At 41.7% G+C, this 25,446-nt stretch overlaps 4 protein-coding genes across 9 annotated transcripts; 2 read left to right on the top strand and 2 right to left on the bottom strand.

Moving 5' to 3' along the window:
* Positions 1-336: 336 nt before the first annotated feature.
* Positions 337-8,024, top strand: zwilch (zwilch kinetochore protein). Its single transcript, XM_047385230.1, has 18 exons — positions 337-517; positions 699-741; positions 821-913; positions 2,077-2,210; positions 2,301-2,491; positions 3,287-3,366; positions 3,441-3,596; positions 3,756-3,827; positions 4,843-4,936; positions 5,005-5,057; positions 5,153-5,255; positions 5,359-5,438; positions 5,535-5,691; positions 5,844-5,872; positions 5,983-6,119; positions 6,213-6,308; positions 6,751-6,866; positions 7,507-8,024. The coding sequence occupies exons 1-18, from the start codon at positions 468-470 to the stop codon at positions 7,593-7,595; spliced, it is 1,773 nt and encodes a 590-aa protein (XP_047241186.1). The 5' UTR covers positions 337-467; the 3' UTR covers positions 7,596-8,024.
* Positions 7,753-15,425, bottom strand: lctlb (lactase-like b). Of its 6 annotated transcripts, XR_007041281.1 has the most exons (16): positions 15,211-15,366; positions 14,385-14,550; positions 14,132-14,292; positions 13,948-14,035; positions 12,648-12,757; positions 12,438-12,566; positions 12,215-12,310; positions 12,077-12,131; positions 11,824-11,985; positions 11,475-11,752; positions 11,253-11,379; positions 10,978-11,177; positions 10,296-10,359; positions 9,969-10,042; positions 8,335-8,379; positions 8,082-8,174 (listed from the first exon to the last, which is right to left on the bottom strand). XR_007041281.1 is itself a non-coding variant. In XM_047385248.1 (15 exons), the coding sequence occupies exons 2-15, from the start codon at positions 14,509-14,511 to the stop codon at positions 8,059-8,061; spliced, it is 1,758 nt and encodes a 585-aa protein (XP_047241204.1). In that variant the 5' UTR covers positions 14,512-14,550; positions 15,267-15,425; the 3' UTR covers positions 7,753-8,058. The 6 variants fall into 6 exon arrangements, 5 of the variants coding, with proteins under 5 accessions (XP_047241204.1, XP_047241238.1, XP_047241194.1 ...); XM_047385248.1 differs by lacking the exon at positions 9,969-10,042 and having other exon boundaries at positions 7,753-8,174; positions 15,267-15,425; XM_047385282.1 differs by lacking the exon at positions 8,335-8,379 and having other exon boundaries at positions 7,753-8,174.
* An 838-nt stretch (positions 15,426-16,263) lies between these two features.
* On the top strand, positions 16,264-18,127 carry LOC124883484 (E3 SUMO-protein ligase ZBED1-like). Its single transcript, XM_047390595.1, has 2 exons — positions 16,264-17,088; positions 17,255-18,127. The coding sequence occupies exons 1-2, from the start codon at positions 16,945-16,947 to the stop codon at positions 18,125-18,127; spliced, it is 1,017 nt and encodes a 338-aa protein (XP_047246551.1). The 5' UTR covers positions 16,264-16,944.
* A 4,447-nt stretch (positions 18,128-22,574) lies between these two features.
* On the bottom strand, positions 22,575-25,141 carry snapc5 (small nuclear RNA activating complex, polypeptide 5). The gene is made up of 4 exons (XM_047385310.1): positions 24,958-25,141; positions 24,498-24,619; positions 24,339-24,419; positions 22,575-23,156 (listed from the first exon to the last, which is right to left on the bottom strand). Exons 2-4 carry the CDS (start codon positions 24,585-24,587, stop codon positions 22,977-22,979), a joined length of 351 nt encoding a protein of 116 aa, XP_047241266.1. The 5' UTR covers positions 24,588-24,619; positions 24,958-25,141; the 3' UTR covers positions 22,575-22,976.
* Positions 25,142-25,446: the final 305 nt, after the last annotated feature.

Here is a 25,446-nt window from a genome sequence, read left to right as displayed (position 1 = left end):
ACGAAACAGAAATTTTATACAAATCGAAGTAAAGTTACTAGATACGTTAAATGAAACGAAAATCATTAAACGGAGCATTAAATTTGTTCTTGGAGTTGGGACTACTTCTTCATTGAATGTTTGCGCAGTGTCTTGCAGCGTAAACGGAAATCCCGAACTACTTTATTCTTTTCACTTTCTCTAAAATAAAATATATATATATATATATATATATGTGTATATATATATATATATATATATATATATTGTGTGTGAGAAAAAATTGCAAACTTCTAAAGTCCAAATAATTCATATTTTTTTATTTTATCAATAAACTGCTCTGACGTGGTTGTGACCCGTGAACTCATGTCGTCACCGTCTGACTGAGCGCGCGGTTGTCAAACGCAAACAAGATCTAGTAAACTGATGATAGTATTAGTTTTGGTCACACATTTTGCCCTGTAACCGGAGTTAATAGTGGTTTTATAATGGGCTCAAAGGTGGTATCTCGTGCTGAGAGGTTTTCCTGTTTTCTTCGGTGAGTTTTGTCCTGCACTGCTAGACTCTAGCAGTGTTTTTTTTACCTCGTAAAAACCATTTTCATTCACATTTAATTAATGCAACACGTTCATTGCGAAGAGAAAACCTTTAGTATTCTGTTTTTATTTATATAGTTTAAGTTACATTCTGTTGTGCTGTTGCTTTTATGTTTGCCCAAGATCTCTTCAGGATGACCAAAGCAGCAATTCATGCACATATGAGGTACCTTTATTTAAAGTAATACTTAGAAAAATAGCTATTCTCTTTATTAACATTATCTGTATATATCTTGGTCTTTTAGGAGGACATTCACATGATAAAGACGAAAGGAGACAAAATCACTGCAGTAAATGTGTACAGTGCCAACCAGACCATCTTTGTCTGTGAAAAAGCTGTAAGTTTACTTTTTTCTAGTTTGCACACATTAATGTCAATGATGTCTGAAAGTCTCAGATAAATACTTGTATATTTGGTTTCAAATAACTAGGTTTTCAATCAGTCAGTCGATCAATTAATCAGTGATTTAGTTTTTATTTATAAAGTGCTGTTCATACACAACAAGAGCAAACACTGAGGGAATGGAACTGTGTAATGATGAAGAAAAGATACTGGAGGTAGACATAATTATAAGGGGAATAGATTCTAAAATCATATATTTTAAAATCATAGATATAAAGAATGTTTAAAATCCATCCATTGTTTATACCCACTTATATTTGCAGGATCCTGAGGGGCTGGACAGAACACCAGTCCTTCACAAGGCAACATGGAGACCATGCGCACAAACACTCACTCATACCTTTTAGGGATGTAGAGAGACAAATTAACCTAACAGTCATGTTTTTGGACTGTGTAAATAGAGAGAACCCATGCATGCACACGGAGAACAGGCAAACTAAGTCAAACTTCTTACTGTGAGGCAACACTCACTACTAACAATACCACCATACAGCTTACACTTAAATGTAGTATTAAATATCAACATTCATTGTTTGAATTGCATTAATTTAAAGAACCGATTTCATCGTAAGGCTGCATGGTGGCACAGTTGGTAGCACTGTTGCCTCGCAGCAAGTCCTTGGTTTGACTCCCGGCCGGGGGTCTTTCTGCGTGGAGTTTGCATGTTCTCCCCGTGCATACGTGGGTTCTCACTGGGTGGAAACAAACTAGTTCCGACACTGATACAAATGTTATATTTTATATACTTATTTTTTTAGATAACTCTGCTGTCTGATGAAATACACACGTGGTTTTTAAGTCCTTAATTACCTTAAATATTTAGCTCCCAACAAAAACAAATTGTCACTGTATTTTTTTCCCGGCAAAAATGGTCCGCTAATTTTATTTTAGTATAGTCTTATCAAGAGTGCAGGTGAAGCCTGTTGAACATTGGTGGTAGGTGAAATGGTTCTGCAAAGTAACACTAATACTTTAACAATTTGTGTCCCTTTCATATTTACACAGATGTAAACATGCCTAGAAATCAATACATACTGTATGATAAAAATGTTTCCTCACTTCCTGCTAACCGCTGCTGGATCTTTTCATTTTTGCTAGCTACCAAAAATTAATGGACAAGGTGATGAGCTAAACACAGAGACATCGAACTGTTCAGCTGATGATGATGAAGATAGTTGTGATGTTCTCCACACAGAGCAAGGACCACAGCCACTCACAGTCATGAAAGCGAGGTAAGCACCAGTAAGATATTTTTTACCATGTCATCTAAACAAGGTTGTGTGTTTAATACGTGTTCCCCCCCCCCCCCCCTCTTTCCATAGAGAGTTGCTGTCTTTGTACACATTATCTCAAAACCCAGCTGTGTCAGCGGTAGACAGTAAACCCATCTTACACCCTCTCTGGGTGCGATGCGACATGTGTGATCCTGCAGGAACAGCCTGGTTTGGTGCTGAACCTGTCTGTGCAGGAAATAAAGTAACCGGGGTCAAATTGTATTCTGTTACTTGCAAAGGTAAACCTCAGAAAATATATTTGCTGCTTGCTTAATCATAAATTACCTGTGATTAACCCACGACCTCAGTTTCACTGCCCTCACTCAGGCCTGATTATTACCAATGCTTCAGAATCAAGACGTCTCTTAAGTAGAACCTGTCTGATGACATGGAGTAGGCAACAATATCTAAAAGAATTTAAGAGCAGATGAGAAACAAAGTCATTGGCATCTGTCCGTGTAGAAGTTGTTACAGAACGATTTCTAAGGCTTTAGGAGTCCACAGAAACAGCCTTTGTCCACAACAGAAGATGTAAACGTTATAAACCTTCCTAGAAGTGGCCCGTCTACCAAAATTATGTCAGGAGCCCATTCATTAAAGAAGTCATAACAACACTAAAGCTGCGCAGGCCTCGCTTGCCTCAATTAAGATCAAGGTTCGTGATTCAACCCTGGTAGGGTTCAAGCCCAAACTGCAGACCAAAACGAACATAAAGTCTCACATTTGCCAAAAAAAATATCTTGATGATCCCCTCTTCCTTTCTGAAAATATTTCAAAATAAATGCTGGTGGCATGAGCTTAAACAGGCCATTCACGCAGGTACAACGTTTAGAGTGGTTAAATTAAAACAGTTTTGCAAAGAAAAGTAGGCAAGGTTGTTTTGAATAGTTGTATTTTTTAATCATAATAAATTAAATAATCATTTGAAAACTATTTTGTATTCATTCAGGTTACTTTTGTCTGATATTATTTGTTTAATGATCTTTGTCCTGTTTAGGCTTTGCATTTGTCTCTGATAAACTGTTTGTCTTTAGGTTCAGATGTGGAGAAAAAATCTCTGGTAACCTTGGAAGAACTGAAACAAGTGCACAAGAACAGGCATCACCCCTCCTCTGTAAGTCGGCGTGTTCTTCTTTTGATTTGCTGCATGGATGGATAGTTGGTCACTCGATCTTTCAATATTTCCAGAGTGGGATAAAAGGTAATGCCAGGTTCAGTTTGTTTGGGTCCACCATTGTCGAAAACACCACCATCGAGTCACAGAGCAGTGTGACAGTGGACTTCAAGTGGAGTCATGTGGAGAGTATTCTTGAGATCCCTCCTCTGTCTTCTACAGCAACTCTAGTAAGCTGCAGATTTCTAAATGAAATATTTGTATTCTGAAATGAATGAACAGTCAAAGATGATTCTTTGAGAAATAAAACAACAGTTAGCCAGATAATAAAAATGTAATGTTTTGTGATTCTTACATTGTTTTGTTTTTTCATTGTTTTTGCTGTGTAGAATATCAAAGTTGTCTGTGGAGACATGAGAAGTCCGATGTTTGAGATGTACAGGGAGCTAGAGTTTCTTCAGGTTTGTAATTCATTTTGTTTGCACCAGCTGTCTGGTACTGTTCAGATAAGGTTTAGATCTCAGTTGACAGACCGGAAGTACTTTGTATCATTTGGCTGCTATAAATCTGAGGGAGCAAAGATCACATGTGGGGTTCTTCAAGGCTCTACTCTTGGGCCACTATATATGGATGAGCATTACATCTCATGACTTTACATTTCTGTTCCACCACAGTCCCTTGCAGTCAGAGCCAATGTGTCCATTATATCATCATCAATGGTTGCATTGGTCAAAAATACCTTAACTTAATATGGAAAAGACAGAAGTAATTGTTTTTGGTCCCAGAAATACAGGGTTGGAGATCAGGACTCAGCTGGACTCAAGGGGGGCTAAAGGCCACATATCATGCGTGAAATCTAGATGACGTATGGTTTCAGACCTAAATTTCAACAACCACATGAATACTGTTGCTGAATCAGCATACTACCATCTTAGACCTACTAGCTGTGATCATGGACTGTCACAGCAGTCCTGAATCACCACTGACTGCCTGTAAAAGAATCCATTTTAAAATCTTCTATTTATCTATTAAGGACTGAATGCTTTTAGTACATTTCAGATTACTGCCCCCCCCCCCACAGGTCATAAGAGACCAGCTCACGCAGTGTTCCTGGGTTCCTGGTACCATAACTAAACAAGGAGAGGCAGCATTTAGTTTCTATGCTCCTCCGCTCTGGAACAAAATCCCTGAAATCCATAGATGTGCAGAAACTGTTGGTTCCTTTAAATCAGGACTGCAGCGTACCCATAATGGTTGAATATTATTTGATCAATTATTGTTTATCATGTCTTAGCCATTTTTAATTGTTTCACTCATTAACGTATTTCTGGTTTTAGTGTTTTCTTCACCTCTTTTCATTCATATTTCAGTAAATCACCTTGGATTCACCCTGTGTATGAATGGTGTTGTACAAATAAACTTGCCTTGCCAATGAAGGTTGAAAGAAAGAAAGAAATCTGTTTCCTGCTGTTTCAGACTCTTGCAGACGGTTTAAAAACTGGTGAGACTGAATGGATGGAACCTGTGGAAAGCCCTTCAGCTGTAAATCTGACCAAGGCCTACCTCGAAGGTGAATTAAGCACAAAACATTTTCTTAATGGGACTAGAAAACCTTGCTTTCTTTTTCTGTTCTTTCAGAACTTAGGAACATGTCAAAAACACTACAGGATCAGGCTGCTAAGACCACAGAGGTATGATAATAATTGAAGCAGGAGCATTTTCTCTTAAATACAAGTATTTTAGAAGGAAAATGAGACACTTGTTGTGTTTCGATCTTTTGCTGAAGACCCAAAAGCTGAAGCAGGAGACGGATCCTCCCATTTTCAACTCCTTCTTGGAAAGAGGAGATTTGGATTTTGTGGAGCAGTTGTGGGATCGGATGAGAAAAAGTATTATTTATGTATTTTATTTATAAATTGTAAACAACAATTTGATCCATTTGTAGCATCACCTCCTGACATTGGCTACCATTTCTTTCTTTTTCTATTACAGGCGTGACGTCCTACCAGGACATCGGAGACTGTCTGAAGCTGGTTGTCGAAGCTCTGCGATACGGTGACATCAAGCCCTGGGTACGAAGTGAGCTTACTCTGGCAAACTAAAATGACATACTGGAGCACGACCGAGATGATTTTGTTATTGTCGGTTTTCTTTTTCTTTGCCTCCAGATTCACAGAGACAGCAACAGCTCCCTCAGCAAGCTGATCCTTCAGTCGTACCACCAGCAGATTGACCACGTGTCTCTGACAGGCATCACCCCGGTCACCATGCTACTGGAGATGGGACTAGACAAGATGAGAAAAGACTACATCAACTACTTGATTGGTAAATGTTTTTTTTTTTTTATCTTTGTAAACTGTTTTTTGTTTTTTTTTTACTTGTGAGGTTTATTGTAAGTAATCTCGTAATAAACCCTGTTTTACAGGAATTACAAAATTACAAAGCAAATCTATAATCCTGTTTATTTTTTTGATCAGGTGAAGAACTGACAACTTTAAACCACTTGGTAAGTTCAGTAAAAACCTTTTATTGACATTTTGACAATATATCTATAGTATATAGTTTCAAGAAAAAAAAAGGGTTTAAATCCTAATATAAATACATTCAACTCGACAGTGTTACTACCTGAGCACAGAGGTTGATCTGCAAGAACAAGTGATCCGACTCAGAAAACTGCACCACCTGCTGGAAATAATAGTGACCTGCGGCACATTCTTGGGCTTGCCCTATGACCGGCTCTTTGTTCTCACACAGTAAACCCCTTTACTTTATCTGTTGACTTAGGAGCATGCAAAAGGCAAATTCTGCTAAAAGGATAAGGATCTCATGTCCATTTTTCTTTACAGATCGTGTCTGAATCACTACAAAACATCAACATATGACGAGGAGCATGAATTCAAACTCCAGATCAAACCAGCCTTGATTAGCCATTTCTATCAGAAGTAAGGAATACAAGCTGTTACTTAATCTTAAAAGAAAAAATAAGTTGCAAATTCGTTCTTGTTTTTGTGGGTTTGTTTGCTGTAATTTTTTGCATTTCCCCCAATCTGAACTTGGTTTGATGTATTTTATGTATTTTCATAGTTACACCACCTCTATCATTTGGTGCTGGGTAAAACTGTTGATCTCCCATTAATTAAAATTTTTATCGCATTACAACCGCAAACCATAATGTATTTTTATTAGAATTTTATGTGATAGACACAAAGTATCAAAGAATAATGTGGACTGAAAGGGACGTGGTTTTTCTTTGTTGCAGTTCTTTTACAATAGTGTGAAGTGCATTGACATTTTAACCCCTCTGAGTCAATACTTTGTACAACCACCTTTTGTTCTGTTTTTGCCTTAGAAAAATACTTCTGTCTGTGTACGTGTTTTCCTCAGGGAACATCCTGTAGTGTGGGGAGTTGAGATATCCAGCAGTCAAGGTCTTCGTGAGGTGCGGACATCCTTACAGCTCAGTGACAAGCCACTGGTTGATCATGCCATCTTTAAAACAGGTAATCTATATATATATATATATATATATATCTGCAGTGCTGGACAGATGTTCACATACAATCATCATCTCATTCATTTGGAGCCAATTTCTTAAGAAAATAGTTGCAGATTAAATGATTCGACTTCGTCTTTATTGCTGGTAAAGAACGGGACTTTTCTAAATGTTGTTTGGTAGGAATGTCTCCTTTTTTGTCAGGTTATTTGTGCTTATTGTGTATAGTTCATGTTGCAGCTCTGCTATTGTTTATTGTTCAGGGTCTGATCTTCTTAGGCTAGCTCCATTAAAATAAAGCAAAGTTGCCTAATAATCCCAGACTAGATGCTGCAGCTGCTTTTATGCTAAAAGTTAACAAAAATATACATTATTTGATGGTAAAAATAGTTTACACAGGGAACACTCAGTCTGCAACCATCAAGTTTTCTACATGACCTACATTAAATCTTGAATAGCTTGTCTGCATAAATAAACCTTTAATGATGGGGGCAGCAAACCATAATCTCTTCTAGGGCACAAACATGGCTCTGGGTGGCCAGGGTGAATGTTTGTAAACGTCCTACTGGGACTGTATATACACCATATGTGCGACAACTCCCCAGTGATGTGTAGATAACTCTTTTCTTCTTTATTATGTTTTCTAGATTTGCCGAATGAAACTGTAAACGGGGACATTGAGGAGCCTGCCTTCTTTTCCACAATGATGTGCTGCAGTTTCACCAGCTTTGCATGAATTTACTATTTGTATTTGATATCATCATTAACTAATAATATGGTTTTTATGTCCATTTGTTTATTGAATAGTAAGGATATCAGTTTTTGTTGATTTATTTGTTTTCGACGACGTTTTTATTTTTTTCAGTGTGGCTTTTAAGAGAGTTAGAAGAGGCTATCTGTTGAACAAAGTTTAATCCAGATAAAAGCACAAATGAAGAAATTTCACAGCAGCCCTCTGATAGGAGAATACAACAGGAAAATGTAGCATGTTACAGATGCATTCACCTGGTCGGAATCTCTGATTCTTCGTTCTACTTTATCTGCTGAATCAGTTACATTTTTGTCAGCAAACACGTACACATCAAATGAATAAAGTTAGCTTTTCTCTTTTAATTGATCTCACAAATGTTCACACAAAAAATATTAAAGAAATTTAGCACAAGAATTGCATGAGGGGTGTTCATGACTTCGAACGCCTCCTAGTTCCTCCTTCGGAGGAGGAACATGAGCAAGACAGCGCTGATCAAAATGGAGAGTGTGCACACAGTGGGGACGACGATCTCAGTCACCATCTCCATGTGGCTGGTCAGCGGGTCTGCAAAGCACATTTACACTCATTACGACCATGTCGTATTACGCAGACATTGTTTAGGAAGCTGGTGTAAACGCCCAAGCACAGCACTCAAAGGGTTAATATTTCTCCTCTGCATAGATTCATAATGTCTGATTCATTGTGAGCATGAGAGATTTCTTACCATGTATAAGTCTTAGAATATTGGCAGCAGTACTCCGCTGTTCCTCTAATGAAAGAAGAGAAAGTACTTAGAGGTGATTAACGACACTTTAACCCTTTGAGGACTGCATGCAGCTGCTGGGGAGTATTTCAGAAAGCTGCAACTGATCTACTGAAAGTACGTCTGTGAAAATGTATTTGGACCCTCAGATTTGCTCTGTTTTTGCTTTTTTGTCCCACTTGAAATGTTTCACATCCAACATATTTTAATATCAGACAAAGATATATTTTGAAAATATAAAATGCAGTTTTCAAATTATTTATTTATTATAATATCTACTGGGAAAAGCTATCCAACAAACCTGTGTGAAAATATAGTTGAGCCCCTCATTTAATCATGAATTAACTGATTAACCACATTTGTTTTTAAAAAGGTAAGTTGAATTTCTCTTGCCACACTGAGTTCTGATTACTGCCAGACCCATAGCATCACTTAAATAGAACCTTCTTTGACAACAATGAAGTAGGTGAACCCAAAAAGTAAATCATCAGTGCCCCAATTTAAAGAACCTCAAGAACATGGGAAGAACCACGTCACTGACTGCAGAGCGTTATGAAACCATAGTATTCAAGTCTTCAGGTCATCCAAAGCACTCATTGTTTATGGTTCAATGACAGGAAAGAGAGTGCAAAAGTATTATTCGACTTCCAAGGTGAAAACTACATCAAAAAGAACATTAAGACCCGCCTCACACTAGCCAGAAAATATTATTTTTCCCCTATGACTGTTGGGAAAAATGTACATGAACTGATGAGACAAAATCTGGCACAAAACTAACAGCACTTTGGTAAAATAACATTTCGTTAGGTCAAACATGGTGGTTGTAGAGTGATGAACTGGGGCTACTCCATAGCATGAATTCAGCTTTCTAGCACAAAACTCTGAAGAAAAATGTCTGGCCATAAGTCGGGGACCTGGAATAACGCATCAGGACATTGACCAAAAGCACACCAGCATGTCCATCTATAAATGGTAAAAAAATATAAAGGTTTTTGAGAGGCCTAGTTGAAGTCTGGACTTATGATCCTGTGACGTAATGAAAACCGTCCTATTCTGCAACAAAGTGGGCCAAAATGTGTCCACATTGATCTAAAAGATGTATTGCCAGTTGGTCCAAACACTTGATGGAAGTTTTTAGTCGCAAGGGAGGTACAACTAGTTTTTAGGTTTGTGGAGCAATCATAGAGCTTAGGTAGATTTAGATAGATTTTTTTCCCTTATTGAATAAAATTATTCTTTGCAAATTTTTACTTTTATGATAATAGAAATTGTTTGTTGACTTGAAACATTTATATAAAATAAAGCAAATCCAGAATAAATCAGGAGGCCAAAAAATTTCAGATCAATGTACACAAGCCTTGCTTTAAGTATAATCAGAACCTTAGTCAGTAGTCTCTAAATTTCTTTTAACATACCATACTATACTGCATTTGGTTAAGTAGATTGTCCTGCTTGCTGAAATACTCTTTATGCAACCCTCCCCCAAAAGCTTGGTAAAAAGTTACTTGTTAAGCTGCAGAGGCCTCACTGTGTTAATTAGATTTTAAACCACTCAGTCCAAAAAGAGAAGTTGGGACATTTTAAAAGACATATACCCTGAAGCTTTAAACTTCGTCATGCACTGGCCAAACCTTTGGCATCTCAGCATGTTCCTTGGATTTTCTTCTAGCTGGAAGGGCAAACAAAGAAGATATCTCAGATATTCTGCAATAAATTCTGAGAACTGGGTTTTGCATTTTTACAATTGTGTTTTCTAGGTAATTGTATGTGCCCCAAAGTTGGATTCAATACAAATTGTAATAACTTCTGCTTATTACCATTAACAAATGACCTTTTTTTTTTTTTTTTTTACCAAATCTTTATTTGTTTACCCCAGCTAGATGTCAAAGACAAAATTGTCACAGAAACCAACATTAACCAACCTGCAGCTAACAGCTGGTTGCTGGAAGAACACATCTCCACAGCCTTTCTCTTCCAGTTTTCAACCTGTGAATATTCACCAAAAAAATGATAGGCTTAGACTGAGCCCCTTTTCCATTGGTAACCTCTAACCTTGCCTTGCACCTATACACTGGTACTTGATGAAGGTTGTGGCTGAAACATCCCACTAAGAAATAGTACTCTTGTACAAGAAGCAGATGCATTATCTGCTCCCACGAAATGTTTTCTATAAGCTTACCGGTTCTGGAACACGCATTATTTTTTAATGTTAAATATATAATATAGATATATAATATAATATAAACATACTGTTGAGGGCTAAGATTAAGAGGCAAGGGATAAAATGTCATTCAGCCATTGGTGTGTTTGAAGAATAAAATCCACCAATCCATGTTCTACACCCACTTTAACCTTCCAGGGATGTGGCAGGGCCAGTGGTTGAGAGGCATCATACTGTCTTGCCAATTATCCAAACATGTATATTTTTAGATGGAGGAATTTGGAGCACCAGGAGGAAATCAGCACATGGACAGTTGTGCCCTGGACCTTCTTGCTGCAAGGCAGTATTGTGAGCAACTGCTCCAGCAGGCAGCCCACAGTTCAATGTAAAGAGCAAGGAAAGGAGAAAAATGTATAAATCAGCACTCTGCCAGTGTCTCTCACCTCTCTTTGATTTGGAAATCCATTGGAGCTGATTACCCGTTTGTAAAACTGCACAGAAGCTTTTGGATAACGTGGCTTGTTTTTGTTCCTGAAGTCCACATAGTACAAGCCAAATCTCTCGGAGTAACCTTCGTCCCACTCAAACTTGTCCAGCAGGGACCACGCAGTGTAGCCCTTTACATTGACTCCATCTCTGATAGCTGAGTGAGAGAAAACCATGATTAGATAAGTTAACCCGTGACCCTTTATTGTATATTATGTTTGGAATCATTCACCTTTTAGCATCTCATTGATGTAGTCTTTATAATATTGTATCCTCCACTCATCACACAGCTCTGTGCACATCATCTTCTCAGAGACTCCATTCTCAGTCACGTAAATATTTGGGTTTCCGTACTGAGTCTGTGGGAGGAAGAAAACAGTGCAGTTTATTTAAATTGGGTCTGAGCTGAGATCACTTTAGGTTTAGCACAAATAACAGTATGTCTACTCTGTACCTTGACAAAATTCAGCAGACGTCTGAAACCCCATGGCACAGAGTAGAGCCATTCTGACCCAGGATCAGGCCACCGCGGGTCAACCAGCTCAGCCAGGTCACGGTCTGTGAAGTAGCTGTTGCTGCTATGGCCTGGTGGGTCGTTCCTGTGGGTGATGTAGCGGGTGGTGAAATGGCCGATGCCCAGGAAGTCACACGTCCCCTTTATGTAGCTCTTCTCCTGTGGAGAAAACGTGGGCAGTCGAGACGTCCCAAGTCCTTGCTGCACACTCTTCCTTCCTGCACGCGAGTCTAGATTAATCATTTTTTCAGTCATTACCGCAAAATGAAGTGTTTACCACATAACTTACCAACAAAGTCTTTCATTACTTGAGGGTAGTCTCCATGAAAGATGGGTGTGGCGAACCAGCCCAGGTAGAACTGGACATATCTCTCCGCTGCTTCATTGTCTTTCTGGTTGCTGATGTCCACCGGCTCACCCCAGTCCCCCGACAGAGAGATGCCAACAAGACCTGCAGACATGAAAAGCAGCTCTCAGGATTTGGAAACCCACTGCTGGTTGAATGTTAAACGTTTTTCCACAGATTTTCCAACCTTGTTTACCTTTTTGTTTCGCCCTCCACTGTGTATCATAAGTGTGCCAAACTTTGGCATGTGCCTGCATGGAAAAAGTTACCATTTAAGGTTTAATTTGTTATCTAATTTTAATTAGGTTTGAACACATCTACAGCATCCTCTTACCTTAATGATGTGATGTGCAGCTCTGTAGGCCCCATTACCTCTCAGCCTCATCCCAGGAGCGTGCTCACCTGTCTCATAGCCTTCAACAGCCACAGACTGTAAGTAGATGTCAAGTAAAGAGACATGAGTCTGAGTTTAAGAAAAATAATGTGATTTTGAACTCTGAATATGGCAAACCTGTTGCAAACTCCAAAAGCAATATAAATACTAATTGCAAACACACCCATGGATTGTTGAAAGTGATCCAGTGCTTCACTCGATCGCCAAATTTCTCAAAGCAAAGGTTGGCAAAGTCATTGAAATGATTGACCATACTTATGTTTTGCCATCCGCCATATTTCTCTTGTAAAACCTAGAAGAACAAACAATACAATTTATTACTTGAAGGGGCATCAAAGTTAAACATGGGGTGGTCAGCATTAAACACACCAACCTGAGGGAGATCCCAGTGATACAGCGTAACAATGGGAGTGATGTTGCTCTCCAGTAGGTGGTCAATTAGTTCATCATAGTACTGTATTCCTTTTTCATTTACATGGTCAGCTGCAAATGGTGATCAAGTTTAGAGCGATGATAACTCTTTACATGAAACATTAAAAACTTTGATCGCCTGAACATTTCCCAAATGTTTGCATGTTCTAACAAATGTATTTTACTGGGATTAAATGTGATAGACCAAAACAAAGAAATACATAACTGAAGGAGAAAAAATATATACTTTTCATTTCTATTTAGCCCTCCTGAGTCAAAACAGATTTTTTGCTACAGTTACAGTGGCAAGTCTTTTTGGGTCTGTCTCTGACAGCTTTGCACATTAAGAGGCTTAAGTCTTGTCCATCCTGCTTTGCAAAATAGCTCAAGCTTATTTAGGTTGGATGGAGAGCATCTGTGAGCATCCATTTCCGGGTCTTGCCACAGATTTTCAATTTGATTTAGGTCTAGACTTTGTCTGGGCCATTCTAACACGATTATGCTTTAATCCAAACATATTCATTGTGTCTCTGGCTGTATGTTTAGCTTGAAGAGGAATTTCCACCCAAGTCTTAAGTCTAACAGGTTTTCTTCCAGGATTGGCCTGTGTTAACCTCCATCCTCCATCTTCCCATCAACTATGACTAGATTTCTTGTTCCTGCTGAAGAAAAGCATTCCCACAGCATGTTGAGGATGGCTAAAATGCAAAGTTTTCATCTAAGTTGTTATCTTACCAAAGCATTTTTGTCCACATCTTTGCTAAGTCCTCAGAACGGCTCAAACTACATACAGAACTTATTATGGCTTTACTCCAACAATTCAGCAATCTTGCCTTCTATAAAGGCCAGATTTGTGTGGTCCACAACTGTTAGTTCTCCTGTCACCAGATTCTTTCAATTTACAGATGATGGATTGAACTGTGCTGTATGAGACATTCAAAGGTTTGGATAGTGTTTTATAACCTTCACAGAATACTTGTATTTGTACTCATTTTTAATTACATACACATTGCACATTTACTATTTAGGTGTATCAAAGTAAAGTGATTGGAATACAAATTTATTCTACACTTGCAAAAAATGTTATTGTAAACAGTTGTGAAAATCATAGACCCTTTTCCTTCCACTTCATAATTTTGTGCGACTCTGTTTTGGTCTATCACATGGACTCCCAATAAAATTCTTTTTTTGTGGTTATGATATAACAAAAAGTAAAACAAAAAACTCCAGAGGTATGAATTTCTTCATAAAGCACTACTCACATTTTACACCAGTGGGAATAATTCTTGGCCAGGCGATCGAGAAGCGATAATGATTCAGCCTCAGGTCCTTCATCAGAGAAATATCATCCTGTACAAAATACATGCCATGCAGTGAGATATTTAGATTTAGATCTCCATGCAACGCAAATTCCTGCTGTCTCTAAAAATCTGTATAACTCCCCACCTTGATTTTATAGTAGCCCTCACAGGAGGAGTCCCCCGTGTCATTGAGTTGGATTTTGCCTTTTTTGTGACTGAACACATCCCAGATGCTCAGTCCTTTTCCATCTTTGTCCCAAGCTCCCTCTGTTTGATAGGCTGAACCTCCGGCACCCCACGAAAATCCTTACCAATGCAACAATCGGAGAGTTTGGTCAGCTCTCACAGAGGGCAAGTCTGGGAAAATTAACAAAGGACTTTGTACAAAATATGTGTACCAGCTGGAAAAGTGCCATAATAGAAGGAGCCGTGGTTGTTCTTTGTCCAGTCGAAGTCCTCAGCCGCAGACAGACACAGCACCAACATAAACACATGGCACACACTGATTGCACAGCGGGGCTGCATGATACTCCAAAGCCTTCAGCTCAGCTGATGAGATCCTCTCTGATGTATGCACAGGGACGAGAACAATTTCAGTAACAACATTCAATCACATGAACAAACATGTTATAAACCAGCCAACAAATTTCTTGAAAATGAAGGAAACTTGTTTCATAGACAAACATAAACATCCATGAAAGGTCAAGCAGTCTAGAAGCATCCAGTGTGATGGTCTGTGGGGGGTCTCGGCCCCCTAATGCAAAGCCAAATGCCTCTTTTCTAACTCAATGGAGTGTGAGCTCATCGTGCTGAGGCAGACAGATCCTATACAAACTGTGGTTTCACCTCTGTAAGCAAAGCTAATGTTTGAGAGACCGATACATTTACAGTCCACAGTCACATGACAATGCTTGTATGTTTCCACACAAATAAATATGGACATTAAAACTTTGGATTTTTCAGCATTCGTATGGGATTTCATGCTACTTTTAAAATCCTGCAATCATTGACTTATATAGTGCCACTAACACTTCAAATATCAAATTGGAAATATAGCGCAAAATATAATTAACCTGATATAATTTACGGTCATGTATCACACTTTTAATCAGTGTGCTTTCTTTGCTTTAACAAAGAAAACAATTTTTTTCTACCCATGCATTATCTTTTACAATCTTCCCCGACAAAAACATTAAAACTCCAAACCATCTTTGCCTTATTTACCTGTAAACCTATGAAGACCGTATTCACTTAAAGCTGACAAATTACTCCCAAAATACCTCCAAAAGCAGCAGATGTAGAAAGCTGGGTACGTCTAATGAAGAAGTCTGCACAGCATGGTGTAGCACCACTCTTCTCCAGAGCCGTCTGCTGGGGTCATTGTGAAAGCTGGCCGCATTGTGAGAGTCAGTGTATTGTTTTACCTGTTTAGAAAATGCTGAATGGTTTATTTAGTTCAAAGTGTTTGCATTCCCCATTTGTCTGGGTCAGGTGAGGATAGAAATGACTGTATTTGCATTAGCTTACAAGTAAATGAAACCCTTACCATCTGAATGTATATGCAATTACATACAAAAATAAAAGATTTTGCATTGAAAATGATTAGAAATGGATTAGAAATGATTAATCTGAATACAGCACACACATATATCCATCCATCAATTCATTTTCTATACCCGCTTCTTCCTAACAAGTTCACAGGGGGGCTGGTGCTTATCTTCAGCAGTCTAGAAGCAAGAGGTGGGGTTCACCTTGGACAGGTCGCCAGTACATCGCAGCGCAACACAGGGACACACAGGTAGTGTTGGGCAGTAATAAGGTAATAAGGTATACCTGCGGTATCTTTCAAAAGCAACGGTATCAGTTTCAATAAAATATAGGAGATAAGGATTAAATATAAGATAATTAAATCAATGTCTAAAAATTAATCTATGTCCAGCAGCACTTATATGTGGTTGAATTTTCAGTTTTACTTCCACAGTAGTGAGACTTTTGATGTTTATGAACGTGACGTCACCACGTGACAGCGAGGAGGAGGAGAGAGAGAAAGATGGCAAGTCACGCACCGTATGAACTCGTCGCTAAGAAGAACACGACATCTGCAGTCTGGCAATACTTCGGGTTCCTAGCAAATGAGACGGGGGAGCCAGTAAATACTGATGAGGCAATATGTAAATTGTGTGATAAAAAGGTGACTGCAAGGGACGGAAACACGTCAAACCTAAGGACGCATCTCAGAGTTAACCATCCACTCACTGCTGCGAGGACGCATTTGGCCCCGAGTTCAATAAGCGCAACAGTTTCAACACCTCCCGCTGATACCGATGCAGGACCAAAACCAACAACAACTAAGTCCACCGCCACTTATACGCAGTCGACAATAATAGGGGCCTTCGGGAAAACAACGAAGTACAAAAGGGACAGTGTCCGTTGGAAAACCTGCACGGATGCAGTGACAAAATACTTGGCAAAGGAAATGGTCTCTTTCCACACGGTGGAAAAAAAGTCCTTTAAGGACATGGTAAAGGTCCTAGATGCCCAGTACGAGCTACCAGGACGGAAACATTTCTCACAAACAGCCGTCCCACATTTATATATTAAAGTTAGAGACGAGGTTCAAGTACTGCTGTCAGAGGCCGAGAGTTATTCTTTAACAACTGACATGTGGTCATCAGTTAACATGACTCCATATATGTCCCTGACTGTCCACACCATTGTACACCTGAGTGGAAACTTGAATCCAAATGCCTCCAAACAACGTATTTTCCTGAGAGTCATACGGCGGACAACCTTGCTGCAGCGCTCAGAGTTGCACTTCAGGACTGGCAACTTGACGAGAAAAAACTTTCAGCCATAACCACTGACAACACTGCCAACATTTCTGCCGCAATCAGGTCCCTGGAGTGGCCGTGGCTTAACTGCTTCGGTCATAATCTAAACCTGGCTGTCACAAATGCAATGCATGACAATAGGCAAAAAACCGAGCGCGCCCTCGGAGTGTGCCGTTGTATTGTCGGGGCCTTTTCACACAGCTGGCAACGTAAGAGTGAACTCCACAAGAAGCAAGTGGAGTTGGGACTCCCAGAACATAGCCTCATAACGGTAAGCAGAAATTTGTATCTAAAAATCTGAATCTGTTATAACATAGGCAAACTAAAAATATAATCATATACATTAAGGGGCTTATTTATTATTTATTTATCAATTCATTTGTTTATTCATCTATTAATTCATTTGTTTATTAATTAATTAATTCATCCATCGGCAGGACTGCGCAACTCGCTGGGGCTCCAAACTGGCAATGGTGGAGCGCATCCTGGAGCAGGCCCAGGGGATCAGACACGTCTTGTCTGACGACAGAAGGAGCAGCCTGTCCCTGACCTGGCAGGACACAGACGTCTTGAAAGCTGTTCACGACGCACTGAAACCAGTCGGTGACTTCACTGATATTTTGTCAGGAGAACATTATGTGACCAGTTCCTCTATCCTCCCCATACTCCAGCTATGCAGGGACAATGTGTTGGCTTTGTCAGAATATGACCTCCAGCTAACAAAGTCAATCAAAACTGGAATTCTAAAAAAGCTAGAGGCCAAATATGAATCCGATTCAGTGCGCAAATTAATGCGAAAATGCACTTTCCTCGACCCTCGTTACCGTGGAGGATATGAGACTGATGCCAGCGCATTGGCTGAGACCAAGGCAGAATTACAGGCTGAGATCGTGAACTTAGAGAACCAAGCATCAGCAGGTCCAGTGGTCATCATCAGAGTGGAAGAGGGAGAGGCGCAACCTGAAACCCCACGAAAAAGGGTGACTCTGGGAAGTCTTCTGCAAAAACAAGCCGATGCAGTGGCAGGTCCCATTGGCAGCGTAGAAGACCGAGTTGGAGCTGAAATAACAGCCTACTGTTTGGAGCCCGTTATCCAAGCAGACAAAGACCCACTTCTGTGGTGGAAATGTGCTGCCCGGCGTTTTCCCCTGATGTCACGGGTGGCCAGAAAGCACCTGTGCATCTGTGCCACAAGCTCGCCGTCGGAACGGGTTTTCAGCACCGCGGGAAAAGTTGTAAGTCCCCAACGTTCCCTGTTAAATCCAGAAAAAGTTAACATGCTGGTTTTTCTGGCTAAAAATCTTGACTAAACCTGTTGACACTTGCCACCCAGCTCACTGCTATTATTTGTTTCTTTTACTTTTACCACTTTTTTAAAGGTCGCTCTTTTTGTTATTTAAAGTTGTTCAGGCTGTGATTTAATTTAATTGATTTGTCTGCGCATTCTGCGCAAAAACTATTTTGGGTGGTCAGGGTAATTTAATTTTTTTGACTGTTATATTTGTACTTTTTAAGCAGTTTCTAATAAACGTTAATATTGTGCACATTATGTTGTTATTGTTTCATTATTAGTGTTTGGTATTTAATTTCTGAACAAGTAGGCACAAGTCAACAGTTTGGTGATGCCGTCTCAGCCTTAAGTCATAATTTTTAATTAGTCACGGTAATGCCGTTTACCGAGGTAAAATGTGGAGACGGTATGAAGGTATCAGAATTTGGATACCGCCCAACCCTACACACAGGACAAACAACCATGCACACATCAATTCATACCTCAGGGCAATTAAGAGAAACCAATTAACCTCACAGCCATGTTTTTGTACTGTGGGAGGAAGCCGGAGTACCTAGTAAGAACCCAGGCATGTTTGGGAGAACATGCAAACTCCATGCAGAAAGATCCCCAGCCAGAAGGTGAAACCAGGACCTTCTTGGTGCAAGGCAACAGTGCTACCAACTACCAAGTGTCTTTTGGCAAATTAGCCACATTTGACATAATTGGGCATAACTCTGACCACTAGATGGAGAAGTACTTTCAATATGATCCGCTATTCATGCATCAAGTGGTATACAGAAGCCAACTTGACAACGTGGTGGTGTAAGGCATGTTTGTGACAATATCAAGAGGTTAAAACATCATACCAGTGCATCTGTATATATGTGAATATAATCAAAAAGCTTTATGTTTTTAAATCAGTAATTCAACTGAGAAAACAAAACCACCATAACGTGGTGGAGGGGTTTGAGTGCTCAAATGATCCTAGAGGCTATGTTGTCTGGGGCCTAAATGCCCCTGGTAGGGTCTCCCATGGCAAACAGGCTCTAGGTGATGGGTCAGACAAAGAGTGGTTCAAGAATCCCTCATGAAGAACAAAATATCGAGGCACGTGACGTCGCCCGGTACGGTGGAGCCAGGGTCCCACCCTGGAGCCAGGCCTGGGGTCGGGACTCGTCGGAGAGCGCCTGGTGGCCGGGTTGCTCCTCGCGGGACCCGGCCGGGCCAAGCCCGAACGAGAGACGTGAGGCCATCCCCCAGTGGGCCCACCGGGGGGAACCGTGAGGGACCGGTGCAAAGAGGATTGGATGGCGGACAAAGGTGGAGACCTCAGCGGCCCGATCCCCGGATGCTTAGGCTGGCTCTAGGGACGTGGAATGTCACCTCGCTGGGGGGGGAAGGAGCCTGAGCTTGTGCGGGAGGTCGAGAGATATCGACTAGAAATAGTCGGGCTCGCCTCCACGCACAGCGTGGGCTCTGGAACCCATCTCCTTGAGAGGGGTTGGACTCTGTTCTTCTCTGGAGTGGCCCATGGGGAGAGGCGGCGGGCTGGTGTGGGTTTGCTTGTTGCCCCCCAGCTCAGCCGTCTCGTGTTGGGGTTTACCCCAGTGGATGAGAGGGTCGTATCCCAGCACCTTCGGGTTGGGGAGAGATCTCTGACTATCATTTCAGCCTACGGGCCGAGTGGCAGTGCAGAGTACCCGGCCTTCTTGGCGTCCCTGTCGGGGGTGCTGGATGGTGCCCCTCCCGGGGACTCCATTATTCTGCTGGGGGACTTCAACGCCCACGTGGGGAACGACACTGACACCTGGAGAGGCGTGATCGGGAGGAATGGCCTCCCCGATCTGAATCCGAGTGGTGTTTTGTTATTGGACTTCTGTGCTAGTCACGGATTGTCCATAACGAACACCATGTTCAAACATACGGGTATCCATCAGTGGACTTGGCACCAGGACACCCTAGGCAGGAGGTCGATGATCGACTTTGTTGTCGTATCATCAGACCTTCGGCCGCATGTTTTGGACACTCGGGTGAAGAGAGGGGCTGAGCTGTCCACTGATCATCACCTGGTGGTGAGTTGGATCCGCTGGAGAATAGTGATGGTCTGCTGGGAACGCCTGGCAGAACCCTCGGCCAGGGATGTATTCAACTCCCACCTCCGGGAGAGCTTCGACCAGATCCCGGGGGATGTTGGAGACATAGAGTCCGAGTGGACCATGTTCTCCGCATCTATTGTCGATGCTGCTGCCCGTAGCTGCGGCCGTAAGGTCTGCGGTGCCTGTCGCGGCGGCAATCCCAGAACCTGGTGGTGGACACTGGCAGTAAGGGATGCTGTTAAGCTGAAGAAGGAGTCCTATCGGCTGTGGTTGGCTTGTGGGACTCCTGAGGCGGCTGACGGGTACCGTGAGGCCAAGCGTGCTGCGGCCCGGGCTGTGGCAGAGGTAAAAACTCGGGCCTGGGAGGAGTTCGGTGAGGCCATGGAGAAGGACTACCGGTTGGCCTCGAAGCGATTCTGGCAAACCGTCCGTCGCCTCAGGAGGGGGAAGCAGTGCTTCGCCAACACTGTTTATAGAGGGGGCGGGAGACTGCTTACCTCGACTGAGGACATTATCGGGCGGTGGAAGGAGTACTTCGAGGATCTCCTCAATCCTGCCATCACGCATTCCGTGGTGGAAACAGAGGCTGGGGACTTGGGGTTGGACTCTTTCATCACCCAGGCTGAAGTCACCGAGGTGGTTAAAAAGCTCCGCGGTGGCAAGGCTTCGGGGGTGGATGAGATCCGCCCTGAGTACCTCAAATCTCTGGATGTTGTGGGGCTGTCATGGTTGACACGGCTCTTCAACATTGCGTGGCGGTCGGGGACAGTGCCTCTGGACTGGCAGACTGGGGTGGTGGTCCCCCTACATAAGAAGGGTGCCCGGAGGGTGTTCCAACTGCAGGGGGATAACACCCCTCAGCCTCCCTGGTAAGGCCTACGCCAGGGTATTGGAGAGGAGAGTCCGGCCGATAGTCGAACCTCGGCTTCAGGAGGAGCAGTGTGGTTTTCGTCCCGGCCGTGGAACACTGGACCAGCTCTATACCCTCTACAGGGTGCTCGAGGGTTCATGGGAGTTTGCCCAACCGGTTCACATGTGTTTTGTGGACCTGGAGAAGGCATTCGACTGTGTCCCTCGTGATGCCCTGTGTGAGGTGCTCCAGGAGTATGGAATCGGGGGCCCTTTACTAGGGGCCATCCGGTCCCTGTACAAGCGGAGCAGGAGTTTGGTCCGCATTGCTGGCACTAAGTCGGACCTGTTCCCAGTGCATGTTGGACTCCGGCAGGGCTGCCCTTTGTCACCGGTCCTGTTCATAACTTTTATGGACAGGATTTCTTGACGCAGCCAAGGGCCGGAGGGGTTCGGGGACCAGTGGATTTCGTCTCTTCTTTTTGCAGATGACGTGGTCCTGCTGGCCCCCTCTAGCCAAGACCTACAGCATGCGCTGTGGCGGTTCACAGCCGAGTGTGAAGCGGCTGGGATGAGGATCAGCTCCTCCAAGTCCGAGGCCATGGTTCTTGACCGGAAAAGGGTGGCTTGTCCTCTTCAGGTTGGAGGGGAGTTCCTGCCTCAAGTGGAGGAGTTTAAGTATCTCGGGGTCTTGTTCACGAGTGAGGGAAAAATGGAGCGGGAGATTGACAGACGGATCGGTGCGGCTGCCACAGTAATGGGGGCGCTGTGCCGGTCTGTTGTGGTGAAGAGAGAGCTGAGCCGAAAAGCAAAGCTCTCAATTTACTGGTCGGTCTACCTTCTTATCCTCACCTATGGCCATAAACTTTGGGTCATGACCGAAAGAACGAGATCCCGGATACAAGCGGCTGAAATGAGCTTCCTCCGTAGGGTGGCCGGGCACTCCCTTAGAAATAGGGTGAGGAGCTCGGCCATCCGGGAGGGGCTCGGAGTAAAGCCACTGCTCCTCCACATCGAGAGGAGCCAGTTGAGGTGGCTCGGGCATCTATACCGGATGCCTCCTGGACGCCTTCCTCGGGAGGTGTTCCAGGCACGTCCCACCGGGAGGAGGCCCAGGGGACGACCCATGACACGCTGGAGGGACTATGTCTCTCGGCTGGCCTGGGAACGCCTTGTGCTCCCCCTGAAGGAACTGGAGGAGGTGTCTGGAGAGAGGGACGTCTGGGCATCTCTGCTGAGTCTGCTGCCCCCGCGACCAGGTTCCGGATAAGTGGAAGACGACGAGTACGAGTACGAAACAAAACATCTAGACTTATTACATCCACTCATTTGTTAATTTTGATGATTATGGCTTACAGCTAATAAAAAAAATCTGAAGTAAAGGCTTGAAAAGATGCATTTTTCTAAATGGAATTGCTGAAATGAATTAACTCTTCAATCATATGGTAATTTACTGAAATTCACCTGTAATATACACGTACCAGGCAAAACACGCTTGAGAAAAATTACAAGTGAACAATATCTAAATCAGACACAAAAAACAAAGCAAAACATTTATTTTTTGTGCTTACAATTCTCATTTCTTATATAACACGTACACTTTATCCTCTTTTATGGCCCAGCCATAATGTTTCATGACACACACATGAACAATTGGGATTCTGAATTCTTCAACAAAAACATGTCTAGAAAGCTACTGAATAAGCACCTAATGACAACACCTTAATGCATATCAGGGACACATTTCTCACTAAGTTTGAAATTAATGATGGGGAGAAATGCAGATATGCTTTAAATCAGGCAAAGAATGGGCACTGGTAGCACCGCTGACTATTACACTGTAACTGTAACTCCATCTAAATAAATTACTCATCAACTAATACAAATAAAAGGTGTCCATGTTCTCATTAAGTGGCGCAATACACACACAACCCATTATTCTTAGTAATCGTCATCCTCCTCATCCACTTCAGGCACAAATTCAAGCTCATTGTCATCTTCGTCTTCATCATATTCATTCTCCTCGTCTTCATCCTCTTCCTCCATGTCATAATCCTCAGCACTATTCAGCAGGAGTTTGGTTCGATTGATTTCGCTCTCATCATCAAGATTAACATGAACCTGGAAGAGCAGGAACAAATTAGATTTTAATCAGAGGCAAAGAAAAAGCATGCAAGGCACAACTTCTCATCATAATATTTATAGAATGATGTGAACAAGATATCATTTAGTGATACAGTCAGTATGAGAATGTTAGGCAGAATGCTGTCACATGATGTAAAGAGTTTTTTAAAACCCGATCAAGATCATTTGCACCCTGCAGATACAGCACCTTTCAAAAGTGTTTATACCCTTTAAAACTTTTCACATGTTGGTACACCTACAACCTTTAAGGTATTTTATTGAGATCTTTTGTAATAGAGCAACACGGAGTTTGCATCATTGTAGAGTAGAAGGAAAACAACACATGGTTTTCAAAGTTTCTGACAAAAATCCAAAATGTGAATTTAGTCTACTTAACTCTGATACCTCTAAATAAAATCAAGTTAAACCAATATTTAGTAAAACTGCTTTTCACTGCAATTACAGCAAAAAGTGTTTTAGGAAATCTTTACCAGTTGTGTACATCGAGATTTTTGCTCGTTCGTCTCTATAAAATAGCTCAATCGCACTGGACAGAGAGCATCAATGGCAAATTCTTAGCTTGATTTAGGTTTGGACTTCGACTGGGATTTATTCCTTGATCTTAACCTATCCATTGTAGCTCTGGCTGTATGTTTAGAGTTGTTGTCCTCCTGCAAGGTTTTTCGCAACCTCTAGCAGGGTTTCCAACAGGTTTGTCCTGTATTAAGCTCCATGCATCTTCCCATTACCTCTGACCAGGTTACCTGCACCTGCTGAAAAAAAGCACCCCCACACCAAAAATCATTTATGTCCGATTAAGTGTTTGTGCAAATCCAATTAAATTCAAAATGCAGCTTTGTAATAGTACATCCCCTGTATTTACATTTATCTGCAATCATTTATTCATCCAAAAATGGTTAAGAGGTGCCAAAAAAATACTCTGGTATATTACTATATTATTGCTATAAAATAACCACCTGGCTATGGGTTTCTTAGATATTGTGAACATTATATAAAATGTATTAGATGTACTGCAAAATACCCAATTTACTAACAAACATAATTTTCCCACTGGGATAATCAATGAGGTTCTACAGACATTAAATAAGTTCAGACATTATTTAGACTGTCATAACTTGTAACCATGTGATGTCCTGACCTGAAGTGATTTATTTTTACCTTATTTTCTGGTAAAGGGTCCAGGGAGGCTCCTTCTTCTGTTTGAGCGTTGATGATGGACTTCAAGGCCCCTTCTTCAAACTACAATACAATGTGCAAACAACAGATGAAGCACGGGTATGTGCAAAAACACCTTTATCTTCATGCACTCACACTGACCTTCAGGCGGTTGAGCTGGTCTTGCAGCATGACTTTGATTTTGAGGAGGGTCTCCTCTTCCTTCTTCAGCTCCTGCAAACGGCTGTGCATGTTTGCTGCTGCAGTCAGACCATTCCTCAACACTGAAAGAGCCAACAGAGGCTATGAACTGCTCATTCTGCGTTTTATTATGTTTGCCGCAAAGGTGTTTCCTCCTTGTGTTCAAAATGAAATGTGTAAGAGCTGCTTTGTTTAAGATCGTATCTATTAACATTTAAATTCAGTTAAAGTGGTGACATTATCCATTTAACGGTAGATTACACGATAAAAAGCAATAAATATTGTGCCTACAAAAAACTAAAATATATTTTGTGTTTCTCGGTATTAGCTGCTATAGAAGTCAGTTTCGTATTGTAGCGGTGCACTAAAAGCTCAGTTTAGTTATCTATTCCCAAACCGGAACCAGTTTAAAAAGCATTACCTTTGCTTATAAACACTGCCTACAGCCCCATGCCAGCATTTAAATATGACAATCAGGATAAGGTGCGTCGGAGAGCCTTTATATTTCACGAAGCCGAGTTGTTATGCTACTACAGGCTAAAGTTTGGTTTCTGTCATCGAAATGGCGTCATTCTTCTTCTTCGCCTTCTTCTTTCTCTTCTTGTTCAATGGCAGTTGGCATGCAACGTTTTGGGACATTACTGCCACTAACTGGAATGGAGTGTGGATCAGGATATTTACGGGACCATGGCGCTTAATTCAATTCAATTCAATTCAATTCAATTCAATTCAAAAATACTTTATTAATCCCAAAGGGAAATTAAATGTTGTTATAGCTCATATTAGTAGTAGATGCTGATGGCTGTGGGCAGGAAGGATCTCCTGTAGCGCTCCGTCTTACAGCGGATCTGAAGAAGCCTCTGACTGAAGACACTCTGTTGTTGTAGGACAGTCTCATGAAGAGGATGCT

Source organism: Girardinichthys multiradiatus, chromosome 2, assembly GCF_021462225.1.
Source record: "Girardinichthys multiradiatus isolate DD_20200921_A chromosome 2, DD_fGirMul_XY1, whole genome shotgun sequence".
Lineage (NCBI taxonomy): Eukaryota > Metazoa > Chordata > Actinopteri > Cyprinodontiformes > Goodeidae > Girardinichthys > Girardinichthys multiradiatus.
Note: the sequence above shows the minus strand (reverse complement) of the source record. Positions and strands in the feature narration are given on the sequence as shown.